At 37.9% G+C, this 27411-nt stretch overlaps 1 protein-coding gene across 1 annotated transcript in view; it reads left to right on the top strand.

The window, feature by feature from the left end:
* The first annotated feature begins 1009 nt into the window (after positions 1–1009).
* The window catches only part of AP1G1 (adaptor related protein complex 1 subunit gamma 1), a 75684-nt gene continuing 49282 nt past the window's right edge, over positions 1010–27411 (top strand). The window contains exons 1-2 of the mRNA XM_008702382.2: positions 1010–2232; positions 23051–23254. Coding sequence (XP_008700604.1) covers positions 23054–23254 — 201 coding nt within the window. The 5' untranslated portion in view covers positions 1010–2232; positions 23051–23053. The remainder of the gene's footprint in view (positions 2233–23050; positions 23255–27411) is intronic.

Below are 27411 nucleotides of genomic sequence, written 5' to 3' on the forward strand. Positions count from 1 at the left end.
AGGGAGCTGGACTCAGGGCTCGATCCCAGGACCCTAGGATCATGACCTGAGCCAAAGGCAGACGCTCAACCCACTAAGCCACCCAGGTGCAGCCCCCCGCAAATAGTTCTTAACATGTGTTCATGCCTAGCTATATTTCAGAGGAATATGGGTTATGACATCACCACGTTCTAGTTTTATGCTACTACTGACTAGATGCATGATCCAAGACTGCACTGTACAGTAGTGCATTGGGGGTATGAGGCAACTGAATTCCATAAGCATTCTGTTCTTCAGACCATTTGGGCTGATTCCACCTTGAGTGTGGGAGTGCGGGTGTGTAGGTGTGTACTCTTTTCTAATTCAGGAGGTGGCACCATATAGCAGAATCCCAATGTGGGAGGAAAGAGGGAAGGTCTTTCAGTAAGTAACAGTTTCTGTGAGCCTCAGTCTCCTTTTTTTTTTTTTAGGATTTTATTTATTTATTTATTTGACACAGAGAGAGAGAGAGAGAGAGAGAGAGAGAGAGCACAAGCAGTGGGAGCTGCAGGCAGGCAGAGGGAGAGGGAGAAGCAGGCTCCGGGCTGAGCAGGGCTCTATCCCAGGACCCTGAGATCATGACCTGAGCTGAAGGCAGACACTAAACCGACTGAGCCACCCAGGCGCCCCTCACTCCCCTTATTTGTAAAACTAAGTTAAGTTATGCTTGTCTAGTCTGATTTAGGAAGTTGGTGGGAAGGTCAAATTAGATTACACAAGGAAGAAGGTTTTATAAACAATGTGGTATCAATACTTAATAAAAAATGATAATTACTATTATCACGCCCCGGGGCTTTGTTTCCAGTCACTTGGTAAGTCCTGGTAGTTCAGGAGTAAAATTGTGCAGGTTGACCTCCTCAATTCAATTTTTTTTTTAAGATTTTATTTATTTATTTGAGAGAGAACACAAGCAGTGGGGAAAGACAGAGGGAGAAGCAAACTCCCTGCTGAGCAGGGAGCCCATGCAGGGATGGACCCCAGGACCCCAGGATCATGACTGGAAGGCAGACGCTTAACTGACTGAGCCACCCAGGAGCCCCTTCTCAATTCAATTTTTGGAAAAAGGTTTGAAATCCCTGTATGAAAGTGCCTGTCTAAGGAAAAAAGTGTAACCGCCTGTCTATGACAGGTCCTAAACTCAAGATTTATGGTTAATTCAGTTCTTTTTGGTATCTAGCCAGATGCTACGCTTTATTCATTTTCGGGACTACTTTACTGCCATCTACCTGAAGGATTTTAGTTTAGGCAGGTCACCTTTCCCTTAAATGGGCCAAGGTATCATGACCCTCTTTACCGTTCACGTGGAAAAGAACTTGTGTCAGGTGTTAGTAATTATTTATCAAGCCAGAACGGTCTGGGTAGACTGTCTTTGGCTCAGGTCTTTAACTGATGGAGACACAGTCAGAATGCCCACTCGGGAAGGGTTTTAACGCTCACTACTCCAAATCTTTTGTTTTTACATATGAGGAAACCGAGGCCCTGAGAGTTTAAATGACTTGTCCAATGCAGGAGGTTGAGCAATGATACCGGGTTTGGAATCCATTCTTCTGTATCATTCTCTAATCTAATCTCTAGAATGCGAGACCACTTGGAGCATGTTCCGGAGAAAGCTGAGGTCTCAAACAACGAAAGGAAACAGTTTGGGATATTTGTGTATCAGGTCCCCGCCCCCACCTGCCTCGCCTCGCCCACTTCCTCAGCTACCTTGATAGCCCCGCCCTCTTCAGGTGGCCCCGCCACTTCCTGGTAGCCCAGCCTGCTCCTCCCCCGCAAGCGGAACCAATGTTCGGAGGCTTCCAGGGTCAGCCGGATCTTACTCTCTCAGACTCTTCGCAGCGGTGACTCGGCAGCAGCGTCTCGCGTCATCAGTGACAGCCCCGTACCTTGCTACGCTTTGCGTCGCTCTGCTAGGAGCAGTCACCTCCTCCTTGGCAAATAGTCCTCGGCGGGGTCCGAGTTCTTGGATAATAGGAGAGGGGGTGCACAAGAAGTTGCAGCCAGGGAACACGGAATCGACAAGCAGAGGAAGATAGAGACCAAAGTTTCTGCGATACTCTGTGAAGTTAGTTAAAAACTCCCTCCTTCCTAAAAGGATCCTTCCGCCTGCAGTAGCGGTGGTGAGGCTGAGGGAGCCGCCATTTTGGATGTTCGGTTCCTGCTGCCACTGCTGCCGCCGCCCCCGGAGCTGCTGGTTTCATTCGAGGTTTCGGGCCGGTGAGTGTCACTCGCGGCGCTAAGAACACATTGCTTCTTTTGCCCCGCGCCTGCCGGGAGCGCTGGGCCGGAAGCTTCCTGACAATCCCAGGGGTCCGGTCCTAGGTTTTGGGGGGTGAGAAGAGAGGACAGAGGCTGGCCCAGGAGGGGCCCGGAGCCCCAGGGGCTGCTCCGACTTCTTGAGGGCCGACCCGAGGCCTCGGACCAGGAGGCTCCGGGCGCGGCTGCGTTCTGTGCTGTGGCGTTGCCCGGTCGGTGCGGGCCTCCTTTGGACCCATTGACTTTCTCGGGCTTCGATCCTCTTGAGGGCTCATTCAGGGAGCCTGGGTTTAGCGGGGCGGGTCCCACCCCCGCGTGTCTTCTCTGAGCCACGTATCAGCGTTCTTGTATCTTGTACTCGAGTCAGGTCTTTCGTAGAACTCTCTTTAGCTCTTCCAAATGCTCAGTTAATCGCTGTTTGCCTTGCAGTGCCGTCCTCTCAGAACCGGACATCGGCCTCGTCTCTCTCTCTCACCTTCCAACCACCCAACTTATTTCCTAATTTTCAGGGTCCCTCCCTTACTCCCTAACTCACCTGCGAGTGCATTGCTTACCCTTCTCTCAAACTCTTGATCTTGCGGACGTCAGTTTCTAATAATTCTCCCTATCTTCTGACTGTCTGAAAGAGTCGGGACGATTACTTACGTTTCCCTGTGAGGGTTTGATGGAGGTCCATCGAACCACTCGCTCAGAGTATACTTCTGCAGTAAATGTTTGTAAAGCTGATTAAATGGCTTTGGGGGAGGGGTAGGGAGGAAGCTGTCAAACGTTTTCTCATTTGTGAATTGCCTTCCTGTGCTGAACACTTGGCTTTTTGGTGCTTATTGATACTTACGTGTTTGTCCTGATCTTATATATTCCTGGGCATGAAAATTGCCTGAGAAGGAAGGATCTTAATCCGACGTCGGCAGAAAGGGAAGTAACTTTTTTGGCTACTGTAGGAATTAGTTAACAGAAAAGAGGAGCGAGGATTTCTTAGTGATCTTAACTTGCAGGTGTTTTGTGCGGTAATGATCTTTGCTGACTGATTCTAAAAAATAGTTGGGTTGACTTCGTGTGTTGTATTTCTTGGGGGTTAGTTGAATTTTGAATATTCCCTTCCACTCTTCTCCATACTTGTCAGACTATACACCTTAATTTTTGGTTTAAAAATACTCTCCAGGTGTCTGTAATCTCACCACTTCCATGCTGTTCTTAAAGTATGTTTGCAGTATGGCATGCTTGAATAAAAAGTATTTCACAGTAATTCACTGATTATTTCCTACATTTCAAGTTAGGCAAGTATGATTGAATCACCTCTATTTCATCTCAGCCTGGGTTTTTAAATCTGCGAAAGAGAAATAACTTATTTGAGATTATAGCCTAATGACTGCTGAAATTTAAATTTGTATCTTAATGGACTCGTTGTAGAGGGATGAAGGGGAAAGTGAAAAAAATTTATAACTTGAACTTGGATCAAACCTTTTAATACTTCTAATCCATCTCTAAGTGCATTATTTTTATCATCAGGTAGATAAATTCCTGTACTGGTCACATGATGACTCAGTAGGAGACTGAATGTTTTCATTGTAAATAGTGTTCTTGTTATTTGTTTTAAAGAGACTTCAAAATTTTGTTAGTATTTGTGTATTTACTCTCAAGATAGGGTGTTTCTCTTTTGATGAAAGGAACTATCAAACCCCTGAACATCTATGGAATGCTTACTCATTTACTAAGTATCCTCTTTTAGTTGTTACTGAAATGTTCCATTTCTGAATTATGTTTTTTTTTCTGATTTACATTTTTAAAAACAAGGTTATGGGAAGAGCTATCAGATAGGTGTTATTTAACTCCGTTCATTTTGTGGTGTAACGTATTGGTAGTTAAACGTTTTCATTCTTAGGTGGTTTGCATTCAACTGGAGAGTGTCCTTTTGCCTTACAAATTATAAGCAAAGTGCTGTTTAGTGCACTGTTGATTGATCACATACTTTAATGTCTACTGTGTCTAAGGTTGTGGGATTATACTTGAAAGAAACATTGTTTAGGAAACTTCAGTTAATTCTCTTTTGGGAGCAGTTGCTTGTTCTTTGATCTGTTTAACTTTTACCAGTTCTAGATTTGAGGGTGAATTTTATTTTATTTTATTTTTTTAGTGAACTCTACCCTTAACTTGGGGCTTGAACTTAAAACTCTGAGATCAAGAGTGGAATGCTCTACCAACTGAGCCAGCCAGATGCCCCTTGATAGTGAATTTTAGAGTGAAACTATAAAGTACAAAAATTGTCAGCAGTACCTTGGTGATATTTCACCCCCTATTTATTTTAAAAAGTAGTCTTGAAATTAGTGATGTACAAAAACAAAAGTTCCAGTTTTTTGTGATTTATTTATTTAATAGAAGAGAGGGAGAGTGCGAGTGTGTGTGCAAGAGAAAAAGCTGGAGAGCAGGTGGGAGGGGCAGAGGGAAAGTGAGTCTCAAGCAGTTTCTGCTCCGAGTGTGGAGCCCAATCTCACCACCCAGAGATCATAACCTGAGCTGAAACCAAGAGTTGGATCCTCAGCTGACTCTGCCAGCCAGGTGCCTCCCAAGTTTTTGTGGTTTATTATTATTATTATTTTAAAGATTTTGTTCATTTGAGAGAGAGTGCACATGAGTGAGAGAGCACAAGCAGGGGGAGCAGCAGCAGCAGAGGGAGAAGCGGAATCCCCACTGAGCAGGGAGCCCGATGTTGGGCTCTTATCTCAGGACCCTGAGATCATGACCTGAGCCAAAGGCAGCCGATTAACCAACTGAGCCACCCAGGTGCCCCCAAGTTTTTTGTGATTTACAAAAACTCTATATTGAAAAAGTTGAATGAGTATTTTCCAAAAGATTATTTTTAATTAAAAAAAATGAATTAGGAAACTACATACCACAACAGATTTTCAAAATGCTTAATCCCCTTATTTGTGTTTGATGAGGATTTAAAAATTTTGTGTAAAAGCAGGGCTTAATTGATAGCAGAACTTTAAAACTCTTACCCAGACTTAGCTTCAGAGAATCTAAAACTATTACTTTACCTTTCTGTAAACTGCAACCACTTGTTTAGCTATTTTTGGTCCTTAAAATTCATTCATTCTTAGCTTTATGGATTGTTTTCAGTTCTTGATTTTGACATCTTCATACGTTTGTTACTTTTATTCAGTTCCTTTCATGCAGGTTAAGATTTAAGGTAACAGGGGCGCCTGGGTGGCACAGCGGTTAGGCATCTGCCTTCGGCTCAGGGCGGGATCCCGGCGTTCTGGGATCGAGCCCCACATCAGGCTCCTCCGCTATGAGCCTGCTTCTTCCTCTCCCACTCCCCCTGCTTGTGTTCCCTCTCTCGCTGGCTGTCTCTCTCTCTGTCGAATAAATAAATAAAATCTTTAAAAAAAAAAAAAAGATTTAAGGTAACAACTAATTTAAAATTAAGAGAACATATAGATTTATCTCAGCTCTCATATTTCTTGGCTTATACGTTTTTAAAATTGTATCTTTGTCAGAAAGTATTAGGATTTTTCCATTTGCCTTTTTGTATAGAAAATTTTATATCTGTGAGGGCATTCATTTTTATCTTGAAAATACATGTAAGGTTTTTTTTTTCCTTTCACTGAAGGAATAACACAAAACACTTAATTTGGCATGAGTTTTGGTTACTAGAACAATCTCTTGTCAAAGTTTGAAGGGTCCAGAAGTGAAAAAAAACCACAGTTGCCGAACTTGTTGAGTCAGCATTAACTAACACTTTTGTATGAAAAGGGCAAGATTTAAGATAATATGATTGAAATGAGAAATGCTTTTTCACCAGGCACTTGGAAGTTTTGTTTTGTTTTGTTTTTTGTCTTACTCAGACAATTGGAGAGAGAAAATAAGTTATAAATGTCAGTGAAAAATAGGTTTCAAAGGAAAAAATCATAGTTTTTTAAAAGATGATGAAAACATATGTGACCTTTGTACTTTATAAATAAAGACATCTTAAAGGCAAGTAGTTTTTACCTCCTTTCTCTGTTGTAACAGTGCAGCAGTCACAGTGTAACCTGATAGGCAGTTGCTTTGCTCACTCCACCTTTCTTGTGTTTTACTGAGCATCCTAGGCTTTTCAGCTTGTTTGGCCTTGAGGTTAATGTTATGGATTTTTGGGAAGACCAAATATGAGAAAGACATGATCTTAGATTTTTGGGATTGTAAAATATTTGCACTCTGCTCGCAAAGTTAAAAATGAGACTGATACAGAATAAAGGACGTACACTATTAGTTTAAAAGATCTAACTTTAGTAAATGGTCATATGGTTGTACAGCTCAAAGTAAAAGGAGTTCCATTAGTGTTTTTACAGCTCATTTTAGTGAAGCTATTTACTAAACCTCACTATTGGGAAATTATTCCGTTTTAAGCTGAAGAAAAGGAAGGGAAGTTAATTTTTTAAAATTCCTTTTTAAAGTCTGCACAAAGGATTTGGTTACCTTCCCACTTTTTGAAACTTTTGAAATTAAAATATGGTGAAAACATTGGTTTGAGATGAATGCAGAAAGTAAGTGAAAATAATATTTTTGTAGATACTAGGTTTTGGGTATGATTTATTGAAAGTACGCTGTTGCGAGAAGAGCTTTTTCTGGTAGTACTCTGGATATGTGATGTTTTTTAAATGTGTGTTTGTCTCTGCCAGTGAAAGTTGGGCTTTATGTTTTCTTTAGAAACATTCCATGATGAAAGCTTAGTAAATGGTGTTGATTATTTAAGAAAGTAGAATGAGGGAAGTAGCTTACTAGCATTTAATTGTATTATTTTTATTTACACACACTGAACTTTATTTTTAAAATTTTAAAAGTAAGCTCTACACCCAATGTGGGGCTTGAACTCAGCAACCCCAAGATCAGGAGTTGCATGCTGTATGGACTGAGCCAGCCAGGCACCCCTACACTGTTTTTTTTTTTTTTTTTAATACTGTTCCTCAAATACTCCATGTTCCTCAAATACTCCATGTTCTTTCATTTTCTTTGTACCTGTTCTGCGTATACCTGGAATGCTTCGCTTTTCTGGCATCTACCTAGTGAACGTGTTCTTCCTTTCCCTCCACCCCAGGCAATGGGGTGTAGCACTTCCGTTAAAGTACTTGAATTTGTCTACCTCTCCTTGAGCTTTCAGAGGACAAGAACTATCTAATTTATGACATCCATAGTACAGTGCCTGGCCCTTAGTAGCTGCTCCACGGAATAGATGATATGAATGAAAATAATATGGAAAAATTGTTCAGGTACTCAGATATATGGTAATTGGTTGATGCCAGAGCCAAAAGCAGTCAGGGTCCTGAGTTACGAGAAGATACTGCAGGTCATTTACTTGTGACTTGTAGAATTGATGTCAGTGAAGTTTATTTTCAGATTTAGAAAACATACAAAACCTTGTGTCTGTGTCCTTGAAAATATTATTTAGATGTTTAATTTTGAAATTGGCATTATTCTTTATTTGTGATTTACTCAAACTCTTTCTTTTGCAAAAGTTTCAAGTGGCAGCAAAGAAACCCACTCTTCCCCATCTTCTTTCTTTTGAATACCTAATATGTAATTCATTTTGCTAAAGAAACTGATACTAAGTTGAGAACTTCAGTCTTTTCCCCCCAAATGGAAATATGTTGATGCAGTTCAATGATTTGTTACTGTCTCTCTCCTCCTGTGTGAATAATATACTTTTATAGTGCTAAGAGTTTTTTTAAATCTATCTTTTTAATTTACAAAATAACAGGTGTCCATTATAATAAATGAAAAAATCTAAAAGACATATTTAAAGCTATTAATTTCCCTCAGTCTCTTCATTGTTATTCCCCAGCATTTTACCAGGTTATGGGTATACTTCAGTATTTTTCTTTTCTTTCTTTTTTTTTTTTAAGCATTGATGATTCTTTTTTTTTTTTTTAAATGATTATTTATTTATTTATTTGACAGAGACAGCCAGCGAGAGAGGGAGCACAAGCAGGGGGTGGGGGAGAGGAAGAAGCAGGCTCCTAGCGGAGGAGCCTGATGTGGGGCTTGATCCTAGAACGCTGGGATCATGCCCTGAGCCGAAGGCAGATGCTTAAGGACTGTGCCACCCAGGCGCCCCATATACTTAAGTATTTTTCTCCGTGCATGGTCAAGTGTTATATATAGTAACCTAAATGTGCACATTTATAAGGATTCTTTATTTTTACAAAAGGGAGATCATACTTATTATATTATTCTGTAACAAGCTTTTCTTAACACATCCTGGTCAATAAATGTAATTCAGTCTTGTTTTTTAAACATCCCTGTTAACGTCTCGGCATGAACGGGTATCATACATAACTTACTCAGTTATTTTTTAAAAATATTTATTTATTTATTTATTTTTAGAGAGTGTGGGGAGTGGGGTGGGGTGAGGAGGGGCAGGGGGAGAGAATCCTTAAGCATACTCCCAGCTGAGTGCGTTGCCCAACGTAGGGCTCGATCCCAGGACCTTGAGATCATGATCTGAGCTGAAATTGAGTCAGATGCTTAACCGACTGAGCCACCCAGGTGCCCCTATTCAGTTATTTTCTTATGGACATTTAGGTTGCTTCTAGATTTTTTTAATAGAAACAGTGATACAGTAAATATCCTTGTACATGTCACTTCATTTGCTGCTACTTTTATTTCTACAGACTAGATTCTCCAAGATGGGATTTCTGGGTTAAAGGAAATATACCTTAAATGTTTTTATTGCCAGATTATTCTCTAAGTAGGTTGTCATTTCTACCTTCACTAGCAGTGAGTTTCCTGTATCATCACATCATTAAATGTAAATAATTTAATTTTTACTGGTCTGCCAGGTAATGAATCCTCTTTCAGTTCGTCTTAATTTTCCTGGCCATAATTGGAGCTAGCCTCTTTTGATATGCTTTTTGCTGTTTGGATTTCCTTTATTGAGAATTTTCTGTTCATGTCCTTTGTTCATTTTTCTTTTGTTTTTCCTCTTTTTTTTTTTTTTAAATCTTGTAGGAACCCTTTATGGTATATTAATTCTTTGTTGTGTGACACATGTATTTCTTTATCTTGAATTAACTTTTTTAGGATACGAAGCAGTGGGTTTTATATGGTTTTCCTTTGTATAGAGAGCCAACTACATGAAGATTAAAGTATGGTTTCCTTAGTGAATTAAATGCCATCTTTTTAAAAATATATATATTTTATTTGAGAGAGCAAGAGCGCGCACAAGCAGGGGGAGGGGCAGTGGGAGAGGGACAAGCCGATTCCCCCACTGAGCAAGGAGCCTGATGTGGGGCCTGAGATCATGATCTGAGCTGAAGGCACTTAACCCACTGAGCCACCCAAGTGCCCCAATTAAACGCCATGTTGTATGTTATGTTCTCATATATGTTTGCTCTATTTCTGGTTCTTTTTTTTTTTCTTTACTATTATTTTACTTTTTTGAGTGTAGTAATTTTGTAAAAAGTTACACTCTGTTAAGAAAAACTCCTATTGAGGCACCTGAGCGGCACAGTTGGTTAAGTATCACACTCTTGTTTTTGGCTCAGGTCATGATCTCAGGGTCATGAGTTCAAGCCCCCCATCAGGCTTCCTGCTCTGTGCGGAGTCTGCTTGAGATTCTTTCTCTCCCTCTACTTCTGCCCCTCCCACTCATGCTCTCTCCCTCTAAAATAAATAAATCTTTAAAAGAAAAGAAAAGCTCCTATCACTGTACTTTTTCATTTTCTTAACTATTCTTTAACATTTATTTTTACACCTATTGATTGAAAATCCTGTTGCGTTCAGTAAACTTCACAGAAAGTCCACTGTTTGGAATTACACTATATTCATATATTAATTTTGAGAGGCCAGACATTTTTAATGGTCTAAATTTTTCCTTATGATGAATTTCAATTTGTTCAGCCCCTGTTTCAGTTTTAGGTTCTTCAATAAATGTTTTGTAGATTTGATAGTCTTCTTCATGTAGTTCTTATGCCTTTCATGCTAAATTTGTTGCTAGGCATTTTATAGTTTTTGATACTGTTGTCAATTGGACTTTTCCTCTATTTCTTTTATTTTTATTTTTCTTCTTCTTCTTCTTTTTTTTTTTTTAAGAGAGGGAGAGAGAGAATCTTACTCAAACTCCATGCCCAGTGCAGAGCCTGACATGGGACTTGCTCTCACGACCCTGAGGTCATGACCTGACCTGAAATCAGTAGTTGGGCTCTTAACTGACTGAGCTACCCAGGCCCCTCTTCCGCCTCTGTTTCTAACTGGTGTCAGAAACATGGGTTAAAAAATGGATCTTTAATTTCCTTGGACCATATCCCCTTCCCCTCCTTTCTTGGTATCCAGAATTTAACAGAACTTGGATTTATGAAGAATATGCTTGGGAAACTTTGTTGTTTTTGTGTGAAATCACTTTCTAGTAACTTTCTAATAAACTTTCTAATGTCCTCCTGTAGAAAATGCCTTTAGATAAATGTGACTCTGTCCTTTCATGATGAATGCTGTCTTGTTTTTTTGAAAGTTCACAGTTTTCCTTTCTAATCTGTTACTCTGATTTTTATTACTTTGAATTTTCAAAGCAAGATTTATTGCTCAAATAAATGTTCATTATTTAAAAGAGAGCAGAAAATATAAAAAAGTTAAAAAGGCATCTGTGTTTATACAAGGCACAGATAGTCTATCTCTAACATTTATTATACCCTTTGGGACATAGCTTTAAAAACAAATTTTTTGTTTTGAGAATTTTGTGACAATTCTTGATATTTGTGGGCTCCTTACGACATTTTTTTTGCTAATAATACTAGGGTTGAGAGTAGAAATTGCTTTTCATCAGTGTCAAATTAGATATTAATCATGTTTATCATTGTTTATTTGGCCTTTTTAAAAAAAGTTGTTTATTTAGAGAGAGCACCTGACGGCAAGAGGGGCAGAGGATGAGAGAATTCTCAAGCAAACTCCTTCTTGAGTGTGGAGCCTGATGAGGGGCTTGATGCCAGGACCCTGAGATCATGAACTGAGCAGTCGGCCACCTAACCGACTGAGCCACCCAGGCGCCCCTTATTTGGCTTTGATATTCATGCATCTTAATGCAATTAAATCGTTCAGAAGGCATATTTCCATTTATATTCATCTATTTTTAAATTCTCAGTTTCAGTGAATTTTGGTTAGATAATTTTAAAAGACGATTTCTGTAATTACTGTGGCATTTTAGGGAGAATTGAGCTTAGGACTTCTACTTAGAGGAATGCCAGCTGGCTGCCTAGACAGGGTGTGGTGGTATCTTGATGTTGTTACACATTTCACAGCCTATTCCTTAGCCTTGAAGATGGAAAAATTCCATTTTAGTGTTTCATTTGGGAATGATTTAGCCTAATCAAACTCACTGATGTGTGAGGTAGAATAACAATGTTGTAATTCACAAGGGGCTGTGCTTTTCTCCTGAATTACCTATCTGATTTCCAGGGCACCCCTTTCCTTGTGTGGAGGAATTTGGGAGACAAGATATTTGGGAAGATGATTGATAATTACAAAGTTGCATCATGTCCCTGAAGCCAGAGCATATAAAGTTGAATGATCTGAATGTTTCATCATTCTAGGCCCTGGTGAAACCCAGTGAAAGAAGTATCCCTGTCTGGCAATGGTGTTTACCTCTGTAGTGACCAAATACTTATCCCCAGATAATAGTCTCTCTTATTCAAACAGTGATGTACTAACACTACTCTCCCTTTTTCTTTATTCTGTAAAACATTTCCCTTCAGTAAGAACACTTCTTCATACAGGGGAGATACATGTGCACTGCTTCCCCCTTTGTACTCCCCGGTACTCAAAAGAAAGCAATCCTCAGAAACACAAAGAGGGTGAAAAGAACCCAGTTAAGTCAGATTAGTAACAGCTGGTATCTATAAGATATTTTGGAAAGTACAAGTCTGATCAAAGCTTAATACTGTTGATCAGTTTGGTGTAAGCTTCCTTATTACTTTGGTCATAGTGTTTTCTAAGTTGTAAATGCATTAAAGCAATTCAGTTATCATATGCAATAAAAATCTGAAATAGGGCTTCTGTGTGGAGCATAATCTAAAAATATGGCCATGTGGAGAGGGGCCCCTGGATTGCTCAGTCAGTTAAGCCTCTGGCTCCTGATTTCAGCTCAGGTCATGATCTCAGGGTCGTGGGATCAAGCCCTGTACCAGACTCTGTTCAGCAAGGAGTCTCCTTGTCTCTCTCCCCCCTCATAGAAATAAATGAAATCTTAAAAAGAAAAATAAAAGCACTGTTGTTATTAATTTGAAAAAAAGTGGCCATGTGGAGAATGAAGGTGGGAGAGCACATTAACTTCTTTTGAAGGGTTTTGCCTAGTGTTAACTTAGGCAAGAGGGGTGTTCTTAGCCATTCTTAAATCTGGGTGTTCTTAGCCATTCTTAAATCTGGGACTAGATGTTATAGGGTAATCACTGGCAAAGTTAATTGAAATCTAATTGTTGAATCTTTTCTTATTGTTTATCAAGAAAGACTTCAAGTACAGTTTTTGTATTGGATAGAGAAGGAGGTAATTTTAATATTGAGAAATTGCTTTTAATTTAGGATTTTTTTAGATTAGAGTTCACATAGCTTCAGGTTTGGGGGAAGAAGGACAATGCACAGCAGGAGCCCCAGCTTTTTGGTTATATATTCTTAACTGGGCTGTCATTGGTTCAGAGCTCACAGCCAGGTAGTGTGAGCTGAGAAGTAGAAAGTTAATTGAGCAAGGTAGAATAGAGGACTGGATTGAGTCCTGATGGCTTCCCATGGCTGTTGGTAAGTAGCCAGTGGTGCACCTTTACTTTGTTTGCTTTGGAAAGGACAAGTACATTTTCTTTATCTAAGAGTCTTGTAGCTTTTGGAATTCAGTTAACCACAGTATTTCTCAAGTTCCTACTCTTAGGTAAGGGGAATACAGGGATAAATAAGATTAATAAGGATCTGGCCTTTAGGAGCTTATATTTGAGTGGGGAAAAATACACATTTCAAAGAAAAAAAAAAAGGTAATCATGGCCTGGGGTTAGTATTGCAGTATGAGGAAAATCTTTATCAATTAAAGAGATTTGTGTGGTGCCTGGGTGGCTCAGTAGGTTGGGCGTCTGCCTTTGGCTTGGGTCATGGTCCCGGTATTCTGGGATCAAGCCCTGTGTCCTTCTCTATCCNNCCCCCCCCCCCGCACGTGCACACTCTCTCTCAAATAAATAAAGTCTTTTAAAAAAAATCAACGAGATTTGTGGAGATTTTGGAAAATAACCATTTTCTCCATTTTGGAATACATTTTAGGAGAATTGGAACATACACAGTCATTGTTTTTTGTCTTTTATGTTTCTTTCCTAAAGTAAGCATTCATAATTCTGGTTATTTTTGGGGTATATAAAGTAATTAATTTAGCTTAAGCTCCAAAACCTAATTTTGTTTATATTTTGGATAGAAACGTTTCAAAAATGAAGTTCACACGTCTTTATGTTCTTTTTATTTTTCAACATTTTTTATTTTTTATTATTTTTTTGAGAGAGAGAGAGAGAGAGTGAGTGAGTGTGCAGGGGGTGAGGGAAGAGGGGCAGAAGGAGAGGGAGACAGAGAATCCCAAGCAGGTTTCATGCTCAGTGCAGAGTCCGATGTGGGGCTCAATCTTACGACCCTGAGATCATGACCTGAGTCAAAATCAAGAGTCAGATGCTTAGGGGGCACCTGGGCGGCTCATTCGTTTAAGTGTCTGCCTTTGGCTCAGGTCATGATGCTGGTGTCCTGGGGTCAAGCCCCACATTGGGCTTCCTGCTCAGTGGGGAGCCTGCTTTTTCCTTTCCCTCTGCTGCTTCCCCTGTTGTGCTCTCTTGCTGTCTCTCAAATAAATAAAATCTTTAATAAAGAGAAGAAAGAAAGAGTTGAACACTTAACTGAATAACAGGAATGAAATAAATACATTTATCCACAATCTCTGTATCTTAAAAAGTTAGAATTTTAATTTTTCTGTGTTCCTTTCCCATCCTTGCCCTAGTAAGTATTTTAGGATGGAAACGGACATTTTATTTTTACAAAGTGTACAAACTTTGTAAATATAAAACAGATGGACATACAGGCATTGAATAAAACTATGAAATACTAAATGTAAATAGATAAAAAAGAAATGGACAGAAACACAGTTATAATGGTAGACTTTATTTTTTAATTAAAACATTTTTTAAAAGATTTTATTTACTTAATTAGGGAGAGGGAGAGAGCATGGAGGGGGAACACAGGGGGAGGGAGTGGGGCAGAGGGAGAGGGAGAAGCAGCGGAGCCCGCCCGCTGAGCTGGGAGCCCTCCCCGCTGGGCTCAATCCCAGGACACTGAGATCATGACCCAGAGGAAGGCAACATATAACTGACTGAGCCACCCAGGAACCTCTTAATTAAAAAAAAAAAAAAAAAAAAGATTTATTTATTTGAGAGAGATTGCAGGCAGGGGTGGGAGTGGGGTGAGGGGGAGAGGGAGAAACAGGCTCCCCGATGAGCAGGGAGCCAGATGTGGGGCTTGATCTCAGGACCCCAGGACCATGACCGGAGCAGAAGGCAGACGTTTAAATGACTGAGCCACTCAGACAACAGTGTAATGGTAGACTTTAACGTATCTTTCTCTGCCTTGGATGGGTCAAGTAGTTTAAGAGCAGACAGTGTCTGAACTCTACAATTTTTAGAAATTGGTCATTCCACAGGCACAATTTTTTTAATGTAATTGTCATCTAATTTTTAAAAAAGTTTTATTGAGGTTTACACAATATTTAATGTCTGTAATGAGATTATAAATGCATTATGGATTGAATTACAAATTATATATAACATACATAAATGCATTAATGTACATATTTAATGTATATGATTTGATGTTGGGATACAGTTTTATATTAAGGTTTCCTCCTCTGCATTAAATGTTAAATGTTGATGTTATTGAACCACTTCTTGATAAAGCAGGGTCTTACTGTAAAAACCAATTATGGCACTCTGTTATTTAATATTCTTAAGGGAGAGTTGAATGCTTTTTGCTAGTACACTAAATAGGCTCAGATTACTATGCTGTGTGTATATTTAAGGTAAGAACTTTAATTTTGGATTTGTAAAAAAAAATTGATAAGGTAATTATATGGAACTCAGAGGCAGAGATTTACTAGTAATTTGATCTTTTTCTTTTGATTAATCACTTAAAATTTTTATAAGATAAAAATCGATGATTTAAAGGGTACAAACTTTTTAAAATTGTGGTAAGAATGCAAGCAGATTTCTACTCTTGACAGATTTTTAGTTGCACAATACAGTATTGTTATGTGTAGGCACTATGTTGTATAGCAAATCTGTAGAATTTATTAATCTTGCTAGTAAGCTGTGTGGATACTTGTTTCTGCTATATGTAGGTTTTGTTTGCATTGCTGCTGCTGTTGTTTCTTCCCTTACTGTTAGATGACATTTTGATGACCATCAGTGTTCTTCCCTAAAACAGCCTCTGTCTCCTGGTTCCCACCCCCTTCTCTTTCCCTTCCAGTTCTCTAATTTGTAAATTAGAGCCTGCAAATAGAGTAAAGTGTATGTTTTAGTATGTTGGTGCGATGCTCTCTGTATTGCTCCATGAGGTTATAAAGATGTGTTTGTTTTGAGTTCTCAGCTATGTCAGCCTGCAAATAGAGTAAAGTAGTTGTTTTAGCATGTTGATGGGATGCTCTCTGTATTGCCGCATGAGGTTATAAAGATGTGTTTTGAGTTTTCAGCTGTGTCCTGTTTAGCTGAATCATCACTATACCCCATATTCTTACTTTATTTTTAAAAACAGGATCATTTGTTATTAATACTAACAATAGATGTTTAAGCTATTGTATTTTAAGGAGTCTTGTGGTTTTTGAGTATTTGGAAAGGCAAGCAATTCTTAAAACATAAGGAAATCTTGAACATTATAATAAGAGCAAGTAGGTTGTGTTTTCCAGATTATGGGGTCTACAGTATTCACTACATAGATTAGATGTATTTGAATTTAACTTTTATTTGCTTAATTTTTAAAGATATTTTATTTATTTATTTGTCAGAGAGCGAGAGAGCGAGCGAGTGTGATCGTACAAGCAGGGGGAGCGGCAGGCAGAGGGAGAAGCAGTTAGCAGGGAGCCTGCTTCGGGACTCAATCCCAAACCCTGGGATGGTGACCTGAGCTGAAGGCAGATGCTTAGGCAGCCCAGCCACCCAGGTGTCCCTGAATTTAATTTTTAATATGAAACATTTCAGACATAAAATATATGTTCTTCATCATATTCCCCTCTCCCAGATGTCCCATTTTGTTGATCTTTATGTTTCACATGCATGTTCTTATTTTCTTACTGCATTTTTGTATCTCTAAAGAATAGGTTCTTTTACAGGGGGCCTGTGTGGCTCAGTTAGTTAAACATTTTTAACAATGATTAGGGTCCTTTAATAAGGGTAAAATCTCCACAATCCTTTATCTCAGTTTCTGAAATTAAACAAAACCAAAAACCCAGGAGTTTTCATAATTCTTTTGGTGTTAAAAATCTGATGTGACCAGACATGAGGCTGTAGTATTTATTTTTTCTCATTTGGTGTGAATGAATATTCACACATGTTGCTGCAGAAATATTTTTTATATAATGGAACTGCTACCCCGGACATAGTAGGCGAGTTATGACCTATAATATATGCACTGCATTACCTTTCTAAAATTCAGAAAATTCTAAGTTTTATTTTTAAAGGGTTAGGATGAGAAATTGTGGACTGGTACTGTGCTATCGATCTCTTTCTATGTGGAATTTTGGAGTTGTTGGATTAATCAAGAAGGAACTTAATTTTGCAAAAGAAGAACTTTCTAAATATATTGAATGTTTGACCATGACACACTTTAGCTTACTATAAATACAATTTTCTGTTCTGTCACTGGTCAGCAAAAGCGGTTCTTGCTGCTTTTTTATATTGCTGAAATTGTAAAAATCTGTTTTCCTCACTAGACTTCTGAGTTCTTAAGGGTAGAGATCATGACCTTGGCAGTCGCCAGCGTTTATCGCAATGCCTGACACAGAGAAGGCTCAGCAAATATTTGTTGAATGAGAGTTGGCAACTTTTTGGTATAACATGTTTCCCTATTACTTAGGTCATCTCTGGGATAGTGCGACGACGACTTGAGTAAGGAGAGGAAAAAGAGATGCGTGAAGCTAACTTCTGATTCCATATTTTTTACATTCTCTCTTCTCCCTTTGAAATGGATATAAATAATGCTTGTGTTGATATTAGTTATGATACTGTTTTCTCTGTTAACTGTAGTTAATGGGCCTTGAACTGTTAAACTTTTTTTTTTTTTTCACTTTCTTGGTGAAAGATTTTGATCCTGCTGCTTTCTGAATTCAAGATTCTCAAAACTTAATGCCCATTTTTAAAAATTGGGTTTAACTGCTGTGTTTTGAGAGTTCCTTTTTATAGTTTGATTACAAGTCCTTTGTTGGATATGCAATTTGTAAATATCCCAATCTGTAACTTGTGTTTTCATTTTCTTAACAATGTTTTTTAATGTGCAAAAGTGTAATTTTTATGAAGTCCAGTTTTATGATTTATTCTTTCATGGATGTGACTTTGTTATTACGTCCAAGAACTCTTTGCCTAACCCCAGGTAATGAAGATTTTCTCCTCTGTCATCTTTTTTTTTTTTTTTAAGATTTTATTTATTTATTTGACAGCCAGCGAGAGAGGGAACATAAGCAGGGGGAGTGGGAGAGGAAGAAGCAGGCTTCTAGCAGAGGAGCCTGATGTGGGGCTCAATCCCAGAACATGGGGCTCATGCCCTTAGCCGAAGGCAGACGCTTAAAGACTGAGCCACCCAGGCGCCCCTCCTCTGTCATCTTCTAACAGTTTTTTATAGTTGCGTATTTTACATTTAGATGTGTGCTCCATTTTGAGTTGATATTTGTATAAGGTGTGAGATTTAGGTTGAGATTCAGTTTTTTTGCATATGAATGTCCAGTTGTGATGTGCACTGTGATGCCATAGTATCACCTAATTAATTCCTTTTAATGTGTGTGGTGATATCCACTTTCGTTACTAATACTGGTAATTTGGGTTGTTTCTCTTTTATCATCTAGCTAGAGGTTTATCAATTTTATTAGTCTTCTCAAAGAACTGGCCTTTGGTTTCGTTGACTTGACCTGATTTCTGTTTTTAATTTTATTGATTTGTTTTTTGTTATATGCTTTTTTTCCTACTTCTCTTTGATTTATTTTTCTCTTTTCCTAGTTTCTTAAATAGAAGCTTAGATTGCTTGAGATGTTTCTTCTGTTCTGACACAAGAATTTAATGCTGTTCATTTTCTATCAAGCACTACCTAAGTGTGTACCACAAATTTTAATGTGTGTTTATGTTTTTGTTCAGTTCCATATATTTACCAATGTCCCTTGATATTTCCTCTTTCACCAGTGGATTATTTGGGAATGTTTAAATTTCCAAGTCCATGGAAAATTTTCCAGTTAGCTTTCTGTTAATTGATTTCTAATTTAATTCTATTAATGGTCAGAGACTATATGATTTCCATTCATTTAATTTATAAACTTTTTTTTTTTTAATGACCCAGGACATGGTCTATTTTGGTGAATGTTCTGTTTGCACTTGAAAAGAATGTTTGTTTTGCCATTGTTGATTGAGTTTTTCCATAACTATTGGTTAGATCCAGTCAGTTGATGATGGCATTCAGGTCTTTTATATCTTTGCTGATACTCTGTAATTTTATCATTTACTTAGGGGGCATGTTGAAGTCTCTATAATTGGGATATCTTTGGTATCTGTCAATTTTTTATTCATGCATTTTTTAACTCTATTATATATAGAGTTATGTAACTCTATATATAACTCTGTATTTGCAATTAGGGTTGTTGTATTTTCTTGGTGAATTCTTTTATCGTGGAGTGGGAGAATAGAAAGTGATTTACTCCACACTCTTAGGATCACAGCTCCTCTGGTCAGAGAGATGAGTTCCCCTTCCCCAGTTTTTAGATGCCTGCCTGTTAATTCATTGCTGTTCTGCCACAGCCACCGCCATTGCAGGGTTGGCTAGAGGGCAGGGGTGGAGGGAAGGAAAAAATAAAAAGCCAAAAGAGAATTTCTACCTTCTTTTCCTGCTTCCTGGACCAGAAAGAGAGGGTTTTTCTTAGAGCGCCTTGTCTGTACTCAGTGAGCATTTCTGGGTTTCGGGTTGTCATTGGGTCTAGGCTGGGCAGTACTGGAGGAAAAATGATAACCTCTCGCCATTTTGATGGAACTTCAAATTCTGCTGTCTTTCTCGAATGCGCTGTCATTTACTTTTCTGAGTCCTTGGGTTGCTGTGCCACGCATTTTATCCAGGATTTATAGTTGTGGTCAGAAGGAGAGACAGGCGTCTCCATGGAGTGTGTTTACTCCATCTTCCCCGGAACTAGAACTTTTTGTTTAGTTTTGAACTTAGAATGTATTTTGAAATATACTAAATTCTTTATTATGTAAATGAACTTTTTCATTCATGCCTACTAAGACATTTTCTTGTGATAAAAAAAAGAAATAAGTAGAAGTAAGTTGTCACAGCCAAGGAAAAAAATTACTGCTTTTCTCTAGAGATAGCCTGGTGCTGGAGAAAGAGTGCTGATTGGGGGAATCACAAGATGTGAGTCAGGCTAGTAATTAATTCTTTGACCTTGTACAAGGTAGTTAACAGTCTGGTCAGTTTCCTCCATAAAAAGCTAGTGGCATAAACTGTAAGTCTGTGACTCTGTGGCTGAACTGAGAAATTGCTCTGGGTAACTTGTTTTTCTCTCAGTTGGCTTAAACTCTTGTGACTTCCCCCCCCTTTTTGGACTAAGTGTTTTGGAAATAGATTTGGGCTTTTTCTGATAGTCTTGTTTGCTTCATAGATTCATTGAGGCCTTCATAGAGAAAAGTTATTTTCCAGCAGAGTATTACTACTTGACCTTGATTGATTTAGTTGCCGTAGTCTTCTTTTGTTCCCCACACACGAAATTTGGGTTAATGATAAATAAAATTCTTTCTTTAAAAAAATCTTTATTTATTTAGGTCATCTCTGCACCCCATGTGGGGCTTGAACTCATAACCCTGAGATCAAGAGTCACATGATCTCCCACCAAGCCAGCCAGGCACCCAAATAAGATTTTTTTTAAAGATGTATTTATTTGAGAGAGAGAGAGGGAGAGAGAGTACGCGCGCTTGCGCACGCATGTGTGTGAGCAGAGTAAGGGGCAGAGGGGGAAGAATATCCAAGCAGACTCATGCTAAGCACAGAGCCTGGATGCGGGACTGGATCGTGACCATGAGCCCTGAGGTCAGGACTTGAGCCAAAACCAAATCAGATGCTTAACCGACTGACTACCCAGGTGCCTCAATTTATAAAAAATTTTAAGGACTTAAATGCTTTGTTTATTGAAGCTTTTTGACTTTATTTATTTTTATTACTTATTATATTTTTAAAGATTTTATTTATTTATTTGAGAGAGAGGGAAGGAGGGAGCACAAGCAGGCAGAGTAGGCAGAAGCAGGCTTCCATCTGAGCAGAGAGCCTGACATGGGGTTGGATCCCAGGGTCCTGGGATCATGACCTGATCTGAAGGCAGAGGTTTAGCCGACTGAGCCACCCAGGCACCCCACTTTTTGACATTTAAAAAGCTTTTGATTATGAAAATGTCTAATATACGTGAAAATAGAGTAATACAATGCAACTTCATATACTTACCATATGCCCCCAGCAGTGATCAACATTTTGTCCATTTTGTTTCATTTTTTCCCTCAATACTTATTTTCCCCTGGAGTATTTTGAAACAAATCCTAGCAATCATATAATATTATCTGTAAAGATAATGTTCATTTTTGAAGTATTGAGAAGAACTCTAGCCTTGGAGTTCTAATCCTTGGAGTTCAGGTGCTGGCCCTGTCACTTACCACCTTTGTGATCTTAAGTTGCACAATTGCTCTGAGATGACGTTTCTTCACGGGCAAAGCAGGGGTAATGATCTCTGCCCTTACTTCAAAATGGGTTGGGACAAATGAAATAATGAAGACAGTGAATGTACAAATGTTCAAACACTAGGGTCACAGTATTTCTATTAAAAAGTAACAAAATATTATACAGGTAGCTTTATATAGTTTAGTAATGTGACCTTAAGAGGGCCATAGGAAGGAACATACCAATACCTAGAAAACTCTTGTAAGTTCCTGATATACTATCCCTACCTTGAGGAGTGATGCTATAGTGAACTAATGGGACTGGGATATCTTCCTGGTTTGTGCTATTAGAAACAATTTTGAGAATTACTGGTTTAAGGATTTCACAGCTTGTATGTACTGAAGATGATTGTAATGATGTTTTTATCTAATTTTTATCATTTTTCTTAACATTATTAAGGTATAATATACATACAATAAAATGCACTTGTTTTAAGTGTTCATTTCAATGAATTTTGAGAGGTCATATACCCATCATAAACATTTGTCACCCCAAAAGGTTTCCTTGCATCCCAGTTGATTCCCATCCCCACCCTCAACCCTAGGCAATCATTGATCTCTTTAGCATTGCTATAGATTAGCCTAGAGTTTCTTGTAAGTGAAATCATACAGTGTGTACTTTCTTATTCCTGTTTGTTTGCTCAGCATAATGTTTTTGAGACTCTTGCATGTTGTGTTGGTTCTGTTTTATTCTGAGAAGTATTCATTTATGTGGGTATACCATTATTAATTACCAGTTTTGGACATTTGAGTTGTTCCTGGGTTTTTAGTAATTATAAATGAATTTAAAAAATGAGAAAAAAAGAAAGTTAGTTTTACATCAACACTTGGTATGGCCAGTCTTTTAAATTTTAGCCATTCTAATGGTGTAGGGTGCTGTCTTACAGTTTTAATTTGCAGTTCCCTGCTGACTAATGACGCTGAGCATGTTCTCATGTGTTTATAGCCATTCATATATCTTCTTTGAGAAGTGTCTCTCCAGATCTTTTACTCATTTTTTAAAAAGATGTTTTATTATTGAGTTGTAAAATTATATATTCTGAATACATGTCCTTTGTAAGATAGGAATTTTATTTGCCTTATTTGCTTGCTTTATTTGCATCTTTTGAAAAGCAAAAGTTTTAGCATTTTGTCAAGTCAGATTTATTATTTCTTTCATATTTTGTGCTTGTTGTATATGAAATCTCTGCTTAACCTAAGTTCCCAGAGATTTCCTCCTATGTTTTCTAGTGGAAGATTTTTAGTTTTGGCTTTATTGTTTAGGGCTATGACCCATTTTGAATTAAATTTTGTTGAGAGGCCAAGTTTAGTCAATGGGAGAAAGGGTATTCCTTCAACAAATGGTGCTGGGACAACTAGATTTCTATATGGAGAAAAAAATTAACCTTGACTCCTAAACTCACATAGTAAACAAAAATTAATTTGTTGTATTATATTAACAGTTGAGCAAAAAATATTTGTCTTCTTTAAGGTTAGGCATAGACCTTTTCTTAATTACTTTAAGGATTGAAAAAAGATTTGGGTTGAGTTTGTTCCTAAGATATTTTGATAATTATGATGGATTTTACATATTGGTATATTCTGTGTCTTATCTTGCTTAATTTAATACTTAACACTTGTTTGTATTCTTTCCAGAAATGTACTGAGTTGAGTTTTTATGTAATAGCTTTGCTGAAGCTTTGTATCATTGGACTTAGCAAATCTTAAATTCTTAAAAATTAGAAATTTTTGTGGGAAGTTGTGTGAATGGTTTTGGTAGTAAAAAATGTGAACATTTTTATTTAATGTTTTTCCATATCCAGAGGATGCCAGCCCCCATCAGATTGCGGGAGCTGATCCGGACCATCCGGACAGCCCGAACGCAAGCCGAAGAACGAGAAATGATCCAGAAAGAATGTGCTGCAATCCGATCATCTTTTAGAGAAGAAGACAATACATACCGGTGTCGGAATGTGGCAAAATTACTATATATGCACATGCTGGGCTACCCTGCTCACTTTGGACAGGTAGGCTGGGCTGAGACCACATCTAGCAAGGGTACTCTTGTTTGAATGACAGTAGCTCAGGGAGGGTCGGTCAGTCTTTTCCTGTCAGGGAAGACAGGATACTTTTGATAGTCATGTAGTCTGATCATTGTGGAACTGAGGGGAGAATTGAGAAAGTTGCAGACCTGGAAAGGCATGATATTGCTGTCAGTTGTGCTTTCCACTGGGAATCTCATTATGTGAATTAGAGTATGTTTTGATGGTGGCAACTAGCTTGTTTAAAGATTAACCAGGATTAACTAGAAGCTTGTGACTGGTCTGTCAAAGGGGCTGGACTATAATGAATATTTAAGAAATGTTTGCTAAATGTTTCCTTAATTATATTCTGTATGTAAGATGGTATAAGGAGGAATGCTTAGAACATGTTTCTAAGTAAAAGAAATTAAGTGGTTGCCACATAGTAGCATTTATGGATTTTGCCGTAATTACCTCATTACTTGATGCTGTAGCCACAATGCAGGTCTGCCTCCTGATTTTCTTCTACACACAAATGCATATTATTAGATATAGCCAGTTTAAGCTCTGAGAATGATATTCTTAGTACTGCTTTCTTCTTTCCATGTTTATACACGATAAGGGGGACTGAGTCACAGGGAAGGGTATAGTGGGTTGTTTTTAATTCTTATTAATGCTATTTAATTCTATCTCACTTACTTTAAGAATTGTATTATATGCTAAATAGGTTTTTAAAGAAAAGACTGCAAAATTAAAAGAATGTGCAACATTAGGAGAAAAATACCACCCATATTTCCATTATTCAAAGATAACTATTGTTAATGTTTTGATATATTTAATTTACCTGGAAAGATGGCCGTGTTTATCGTTTGTTCAGCTCAGTAAGTCCAGTGAAAAGAGATCTCCCCCCCCCCCACCTCTGAGTTAAAACAAAACAGTAATAGGATTGAATCCTATCAGACTGACTTGGGTTAGTTTTATGCTTATCTTGGGGCTGGGAATGAGGTAACTTTCTCTAGAAATACAAGACTGAGAGTGGGGGAGCATTAATTTCCCAAAGGAAAATTGAGGTGTTAATATCAGAGGAAAGGAGGACCAGGTACTAGGCAAACAAAAACAACAGCTGTCTCCTCTGAATAGAACACGTTATATGCTTTTACCACATCAAAAAGCGATCCAGGTGGTTGTACATTTAGTGCATGTCATAGTATAAACCAAATAGATGTCCATATATTTTTGTTGGTTGATTTTAAGTGGTGCATTTAGGTTAGATTTACAGAAATCTGATATGTTGGGCTGTAAAAGATAGTCAAGGGTGGAGAGGGGGAGACTCTTAATCCCTACACTCAGAAATAACCACTATTAACATCATTGAGTTAAAGAAGTTCTTTAAAGACCAACTTTTGGATTTAAAATCATACAATAGATTTAAGACTGATGATATTTCATTTTGTGGAAGAGCACTCTATAATTCTGAGAGTCATTACTATGTTTAAATAAAATATGCTTTCCAACTTTACTAGACGGTATTTTTTGGGTGTTCTGGAATTTAATTATTTGATAAAACATTTAATTCTTAGGTGGAAAGTGTTAATATTCAAGGAAACTACTAAAATTGTGGTACCAAAGAAAAGGTTTTTCTGAATGGGAATAGGAATCATAATTTTAAGTCCCTTAATCTGTTTCCTCTATTTGAATAAGTCAGGGCACTATCAAATCAGTAATTTGATACCCTGCCCATCAGAAATTCCTTTATAATGTACCCATAAAAAGATTCCTATCTAGGTTCTCTCACCTGCATGTATGAATCACAGTACCATTTTCATTTAATTATGTGTAAAAACAGCTACCGTTTATTGCATTTTATTAGACTTGTGAGACTTGTGCTGTTCATTAGGATAGCCAGTAGCTACATAGCCCCTGGTCTCTTGAAATGTGGCTAGTTCAACTGAGGTGAATATTAAAGGATAATAAAATTTTGGGGGGTATCTGATGCAGTTACTGGAAAACTTTTAAATGTTTTAGTCAACTTGGGTATGTGAATCTACTTTATCAATTGTAAATTTTATGAAATCTAGATACAGTTAAAATATTTCTGATGGATATGTAGTATACAAATTGAGATGTGCTGTAAGTGTAAAATATATACTGTATTTAGAAGCCTTAGTACAAAAGAAAGTTGTAAAATATCTAACCAATAATTTTTGTGTTGATTATATGTTGAAATGATATTTTAGCTATATTGGGTTAAATAAAATCTATTATTCAAACTAATTTCACCTGTTTCTTTTTACTTTTTACTGCAGTATCTAGCTTGATGCTGTTCAATAGAAATAAAAATACGAGCCAGATGTATAATTTAAAAATTTCTAGTAGCCACATTTGAAAAGTCTTTCAAATTTTATAATAAAACCCACGAGGTAGGTAATATACTCATATTGCATGAGAAAACTGAGATTCAGAGATTAAGGGACTTGTTTAAATTCACACAGCTAGCAAATATTAGGGAGAGGATTAGAACTCAACTTTATATAACTCTAAAACTGATTCATTCTTTGTATACGTTAAATCTAAATAAATTTATTCAGTATTTAATTACTTTAGCCCTGACCTGCTGTACAGTGGATTTGAGGTGACATACATCTATTAAAAAAACTATTTAAGGAAGAATTCAGAACCCAAAGTCACTGTGCTTGCTGTTGGAGAGGCAGCTAAGCCAAGAAAAAGAATTCAGTTATGTGGTTGTTAAAACCAGAATTTAAGAGCGTGACTACAGGAACCAGACTTCCTGGATGTAAATTCTGGCTTCGTTACTTTACTATCTGTGATTTTGAGCAAGATCCTTAACCTCTCCTCCCCCCGCCCTTTTTTAAGATTTTATTTATTTGTTGAGAGAGAGGGAACGCACAAGCAGGGGAAGCTACAGGCAGAGGGAGAAGCAGGCTCCCCGCTGAGCAAGGAGCCTGGGCCCGCAGAGCTCCATCCCAGGAACCTGGGATCATGACCTGAGCTGAAGGCAGAGGCTTGACTGACTGAGCCACCCAGTCATGTCCCGATCCTTAACCTTTCTTTTCTCAGTTTCCTCATCTGTAAAATGGGGACCATCTTCATACTACTGTGTGGGGTTATTATGAAGATTAATAGATTAGTAAATGGTTTATGTTTTGCACATAGAAAACTCAGATATTACTGATTTTTACCATTTCCTCAAGAACAACAAAACATTTTTTCTGAAAAATTACTGAATTCCAAAATAGATTTTCATTTATTTATGTATGTATGTAATCTCTACACCAGATGTGGGCCTCAAACTCACGACCCCAAGAGCAAGAGTTTTGTGCTCTTCCAACTGAAACAGCCAGGCACCCCTAAACTAGATTTTCTTATATGGGTCTTTTATCTAGGAGTCTCTTAGTAATGTAAAAGACTGCATCCTCAACATTTTTACAACAGAAGCGGTGATAAATTTCCTGTAGGGTTTGTAACCTGTCATGTGTCTGGCTTAAATAAGACCCAGAAATAAAGTTGAGTATCTAAAGAAATGGGTAGATTGCCGGAGTAAAAAATGATGGCTTGGAGGCCAGATTCTTTCACAGTTGTGTTTTGTTTTGCACAGTACGTTAAATTTTTTGAATTTGCTGCCGACATAAAAATCAAGGAACTTCTTGTGGCAATCTGGATTTCTAGTTTCTCTTGGAAAATCGGAAGGATTTGGCAACACTGGATCCACATTTTCCTATGGCAGTAGTAGGCTGGTGACCCTCTCCAGGCTGGGCTTGCGTTGTCTATTTCTTTCCCGTTCCGGCCTGGCATGCTATACTCATTTACCTGTCCATAGTAGTCTTCCCTTCCGTCAGTACAGTATAGCACTTCATTTCCTTATGTTCTTTAGAATTTTACAGTGTTCTCTATAAAGTCTTACAAACCTTTGGTGAAATTTACAGGTTCCTTGGAGCTCTTCTTCCTATTGCAGATAGCACTGCTAAAACTTTAATAATTAGGTTTTAGATATACAGAAATATAATTCCTTTTTGCATATTTATCTCCTTAGCAACATTATTGCATTTGGTTCAAAGAGTCCCTGTAGGCTCCATTGCTTCCATATAGTCAATACTATTGTCTGTAAGCAATGGCAATTCCTTAACTTTCCGTCCTTAATAATT

This window comes from Ursus maritimus, unplaced genomic scaffold (genome assembly GCF_017311325.1).
Source record: "Ursus maritimus isolate PB19 unplaced genomic scaffold, ASM1731132v1 scaffold_19, whole genome shotgun sequence".
NCBI classification, from domain to species: Eukaryota; Metazoa; Chordata; class Mammalia; order Carnivora; family Ursidae; genus Ursus; species Ursus maritimus.